The 5,572-nt window shown below is 45.2% G+C and overlaps 1 protein-coding gene across 4 annotated transcripts; it reads left to right on the top strand.

The window, feature by feature from the left end:
• Positions 1 to 2,295: 2,295 nt before the first annotated feature.
• Positions 2,296 to 5,351, top strand: LOC116258339 (zinc finger protein 8-like). Of its 4 annotated transcripts, XR_007574160.1 has the most exons (3): positions 2,296 to 3,885; positions 4,442 to 4,730; positions 4,843 to 5,351. XR_007574160.1 is itself a non-coding variant. In XM_031635442.2 (2 exons), exons 1-2 carry the CDS (start codon positions 2,962 to 2,964, stop codon positions 4,541 to 4,543), a joined length of 1,026 nt encoding a protein of 341 aa, XP_031491302.1. In that variant the 5' UTR covers positions 2,296 to 2,961; the 3' UTR covers positions 4,544 to 5,351. The 4 variants fall into 4 exon arrangements, 3 of the variants coding, with proteins under 3 accessions (XP_031491302.1, XP_031491303.1, XP_031491304.1); XM_031635442.2 differs by having other exon boundaries at positions 4,442 to 5,351; XM_031635443.2 differs by lacking the exon at positions 4,843 to 5,351 and having other exon boundaries at positions 2,297 to 3,885; positions 4,317 to 4,456.
• Positions 5,352 to 5,572: the final 221 nt, after the last annotated feature.

The raw sequence follows: 5,572 nt of genomic DNA, 5'->3' as shown, positions 1-5,572 counted from the left end.
TGATTTTAATGGCAGTCTTGTAGAGATAGAAAGAGAGAAGAAGGGGGAGGGGATGTGGTAAAGGCAAGATGTCCTGCAACATCTACACACCACACAAGCCAAAGGTGAAGGGGTTGGGTGGCAGATGGGAGTGAAAGCGACTTCTATATCAGTAGCAACTCTTAGAATTATGGAGATGTGTACAGTTAGAGAAGAATAATGGCAAAATGGGTCAAGCATGCACCAATACAGCCATGTTGATGGCCTTTCCAAACCGCTAAAAAGACATTAAATTCCTACACCAACTAAAGTTCTTGCCAAAATATTCCCCTATACCCAACACCTCCAGTCCCCAAGAAAATGAACTTACCATTTTAATGGCTAATTTAATGTTTGTTTCTTATATATATAAGGGAGACAGAGGGAGAGAGGCATCATGGTACTGAGCCTTTCAACCTACTTATTTTGTTTCTGATTTCCAGTTTTTCTTCTAATGAATTAAGACCTTGAAAACAACGGAAAAAGTAATAAAATGGGATAGAACCAAGTTGCCTCCTCCACTGACAACGACCAGTGTTTCCAATCCAGCCTTTTATTGCCAACATGTCCTTTTTTTAGGGTTTTTTGCTCTTGGACTGGTATCCCACTGACCCTTGGTCTCACCTTCTTAGTTTCCCTAGCTTTAGTTATTTATTAGTTTTTCCCTTTTGATAAGAAAAGGCAGCTATATGACCTTGTGAAACTAATCCCCAAGGAAAGTTCTGGATCTAAACGCTCACTGAAGCAAAATGTAAAATCTTAGGGTTAATTAAGATGCTTATTAAAGGCAGTACAGTCAAAATATGTGTATTCATACACATGACCAAACATAATACATCAAGTTTACTAGCCAAAGTACCATCAACCCAACGCTAGATTCGCCACGTACAGCTAGTCCCAAGCTGCCGTTCTAATCTTTATATGATCTTGACCGTTGATGGGCCTCAAGATATATGTCTGGGGAGAAAAAAGTGCGTGATTGGGGCCACCGTGTCACATATGATGTTAAACTAACCTGATTTATCATGGATGAAACCATTTTAAAGATCAAACAGACGCTGGTACGTATTCATACACATGCAATTGATGCTTTGTTCTCGAAGGACGTGCACCCTTGTCCCATGCAACCAATATGCTTGTCTTTCTTGATCTACTCTAGTACAGGACTTTGGTCATACATCTTATGACCGCAAATTAATCTTACATATGCATCTCTTGAAGACATCATGACCGTGATATATATATATATATATATATATGTATACACACACACCCCATAATATATTTTCCAACTAAATTTCAAATTGCTATAAACAGTGCAAGAGTTAAATGAATCACAGTGAAGCAACTACGAACCCAATGGTACTATTTGTTTGCCCTTTTTTTCTCTCTTTCAAATGCCACTTGCTCCATTTGAGTCCAAAGTGGGTCTAGGTCATAACTCGCAGACATTGAGGTGGACTTGAAGTTAGCCAAGCCGATAACTTGTTCCCTGAACAAGGACCACCATGTTCTGCCCTTCCCAATCCTTGTGCGACGAGTGGCAAGAGCTTCTTTCTTCTGCCTCTCTTTTTTTCTAGTTTAAATGGGCATGTCAGGTTCAGCAGATTCCTACAATTTTATGCACATGGAGATCATGTGTACCATGAATATTGTTAAACTCCGGACTTCCTTTCAACACAGACATCTTAACGAAGCTAAACCCTCTTTTGTTGCAACTGCTAATATGATCCACTACTTAATTATGCGGGGAAAATGCAAAGCATGATTACATGCACACGCCTGTATACTATGTGCAAAGAACCAAAAGGACCTTGTTCATGACATGTACTCGACCTAATCCCCACCTTTCTTCTCGTTTTAAGGGATTTAAGGGATAGTTTGATGCCAAAAAGTGTAGGGATGATGATTTCAGAAATCCGCAGCATGAGAACACTTTTCACCTTTGATCGAGTGTTTGACGCATGCATCGAGTGTTTGTCTACTGGGCCTGGATTTTGTTAATCCGGGACAAAGTAGAAGGAACAAAAGTAATAAATAATCAGTCAAACCCTTCATCCACCTGATCTAGGTTTTCAAGTATGGCCTACCGAGTCACGTCAGTACACAATGTCCTCAAAACCAGAGCCATGGTGGGCCTGTCGGTCCATAGGCGAATTTTGGTTACAGTGGACGCAGGTGGTTAATTTTACGTGATATCTCTCGTTTAGTATACAAATTTACATTATATCTGTGTGAGAACGTCAAAGGAGCAAGGTCTTGCCTAAGAGAGAGGGGGAGAGGTACTTTGATTGTGCATCGGGGGAATGACTGTGGACTTTCTTTTGGTATTTTTAATGGCGGAACTTTTTGCAGTAGCGAGGACCACAAAGGCACAGCCGATGCTCACTGCATCTCCGAGTCTGTAAACAGGTACAGGTAGATGTAGCGGAGAGAGGGCAAGTGCCTTTTAGAATACAAACACAAGAAGAAGCAGCAACATCCCCACCACCACCCACTCCCTCGGCATTGCCATCCATCATCAGTGTACTCTTATCAAATGCCCATGTCCTCCTCCACCTATATTTATCATAGCCTGATCTCAAAATCAACTCTCACTCTCTCTCCTTCCTGGTTGACCCGTGGGTGCACTCTTCTCTGAAAGATAGTAACTCTCTCTCTCTCTCTCTCTCTCTCCCTCTCTCTCTCTCTATGTGTGTGTCTGTTGATCGACAAGGATGATGAAAGAAAGAGTACTTTGAGAGGGAATGCTCATCTGTCAGAGGGGTGACTAGAGAAGGGTCAGAAATCTGCAGGACCCATCAACCACAGTTGCCTGAGAGACCAGAAGGGGAATGCTTCTTGATACCTCCACAGACAAACCACCGTCATCGTCGTAGCCGTCGTCTTCTTATGTCTCCATCCCCCATTTCAAGCTGAGAGAGCACTCCATCATGCCTTCTCATGGCGGGCCTCTCTTTTGTTGAGCATGCTCACATGAATTTCCAGTCTTCCAGCATCGGGTCGGCCGGGCCTGGCGGCATCCCGGCCTCCGTCGACTCCTTCTCTCAGCTGCCCTTCATCCGATCGGGCGTCCTTGTCGAGAACGCCGCCACCACCGCCAACAACAACAGCAGCGGCAGTAACAATAACGGCAAGAAGGAGAAGGCCATTCGCCTCTTCGGCATAGAATTCAGCGAGCAGAAGCCGGGCCGGGGCGGTTCCGTGGAGGAGGAGGACTCCGACGAGACGATCTGCGAGGAGGATAACAAGGAGCTAGAGGACGGGAACAGCAGTAGCAACAACAACAACAGCAACAACAACGGCATCTCCGGGAATAACAACGATGCTAGTATTGCTAGTCGTGGTGGTACCACCGCCGCCGTCGCTGCCATCACCGCCGCCAGCAGCGGGAGTAGGAAATTCGAGTGCCACTACTGCTGCCGGAATTTCCCGACGTCTCAGGCCTTGGGAGGCCATCAGAATGCACACAAGAGAGAGAGGCAACACGCCAAGAGGGTGCACCTGCAGTCGGCCATGGGGCACCCTGGCTCCGTGGGTTCGAGCCTAGGTCCAGTGTACGGGCTCATGAATTACCAACAGCAGCAACGATTCCCGGTCTTGAACCGCACACTCTTAGGTGGCTTCGAGACCACGTCCTACTCATGGCTGCCTAACGTGCCACAGACGATCAATGGCAGCCCACTGCAGCCTCTGTGGAGAGTCCCCGTGCTCCCGAGCAGCCACGCTCAGGAGGGGTACCAGCAGCACCACCAGGCCCTCCTCCCACTGCAGCTGTTCGCAGCAGAGGGTTCGTCCTCCTCCAGGCCGGGGGACGAGCTCGGTCACCAGCAGGCGGAGCCTACACCGCCGTCGGCGAAGGACAATGTGAGTCTCGATCTGCATCTTTAACTCTCTCTCTCTCTCCTCTCTCTCTTAGCTGGGATGTAAAAGAATCTTCCCTCAGGCTCGACCACAATTGACGCCAATGCCTTCTTTCTTTCGTGCTTGTCGAACTTTCACCATTGCTGCAACTACTCTCTCTTTCTCTCTCTCGCTCTCGCCATTGCTGCAACTATTCTCTCTCTCGCTCGCGTGTTGATGAGAACGAAAACCGGGGTACGTGGCACCAGGATAGATAGCACGTATTGTACTCCATTTCGCTGTTTCAGAAACAGATCACTATAGAGTTCTCTTCTTCTTCCTCCTTTTCAGGTTACAACCTTAACATTTGAACGAAATCAAGCCGGTGTTTTTATTCTGTGTTTGTCTAAGTAATCTGCCCGAGTTTATGTTTCATTTCTTCTTCGTTTTTGAAGGGTTGCCATCTGCCGAGAATGAGAATTCGGTTACCTTTCTCCCCACCACACGGAGTGAAAAAAAGCATTAGGTGATCGTGGTTCCTCTTTTTTTCCTCTTTCTTTCTTTTTTTTTTTTGCTGCAGAAAAGAAAACTATCAGGTGATTATGCTCCATGGCCGCCGAGTTCTCCTCATGTAATCCTTGATAATCCAAAAAAAGGAAAGGTAGAGGATTCTCTTTCCTAGGCTTCAACGGCTTTCCACAAAGAGAGGGGTGGGGAAGAGAGAAAGAGAGAGAGAGAGCTGCGTTAATTGGTCCATTGCAATGGTTTAGTGGGTCCCTGAAAGATTAAGTCTGAAGCCTGATCGTCCATTAATGAAGGGCTTGCTCAAGCTGCAAAATTGGGACCATTCCCATCTCGAGTGACCTCTGGTCGCCTCTTTCTCTATCTCTCTGCTTCATATTCTACAAATTTTTGACTTATCTTCGTGACTAGCTCGTGCATCTTGAGTCATTTGTGACGCCAATATTCTCCTTCAAATAGAAACAAAGGAAGGGATGAGTTTCCTGCAACCGCTGTACTATTCTCACAGAAGACACTGCTCCTAATGAAGTCAGATACTGCCACCGAGATAGCAAACTGATTTTTCCGACCTGGATTTCACGCAATCTCACGTTTATTTCAAAGGAGAGAGACAGAAAAAAGGAAGAAAAGGATGCCATCGACAATGGGGAGTTCGATTCATGTCGTTTTCCACATCTCAAATCCTGGAAACCTTTTTTCTAATGGAAGATATGGCTACCATCTTTACACGACGCTTGTTTCAGCAGATATTTTTTCTAATGTGACGCTCTTAAGTTCGCGCATTCATTTTCATACAAGCGGCCGGTTCTACTGAAAGCCATGGAGCCAATCGCATATATTCCACTCTAATTAATTAAACATGAATTCCATGTGGGAGGGGATATCCCTCACAACAGTCATGATATTTTTTTTATTGTCTTGATCGCCGTTTGAATATTATTATGGCATTCATAGCTCTCATTGGTCAACATCAATTCTTAATTATAGTGCAAGTTGTATTGTAAGTGCACTCTCAGTCTTCGTCTGCATATGTGCTAAGACTCTGCTGTAAAAGTGAGAACCATTAACAGTGAGCATACATGCAAAGGCTGAACGGCTTTGGTGGCTTGAATTCAAAGGACATCACATGGCCATGGTAGTCACTAGCAGAGAGTAAAAGGGTTCAATAAAAAAGAATAGAGCATTATGA

Source organism: Nymphaea colorata, chromosome 8, assembly GCF_008831285.2.
Source record: "Nymphaea colorata isolate Beijing-Zhang1983 chromosome 8, ASM883128v2, whole genome shotgun sequence".
NCBI lineage: Eukaryota > Viridiplantae > Streptophyta > Magnoliopsida > Nymphaeales > Nymphaeaceae > Nymphaea > Nymphaea colorata.
This window is presented reverse-complemented; position numbering and strand designations above follow the sequence as displayed.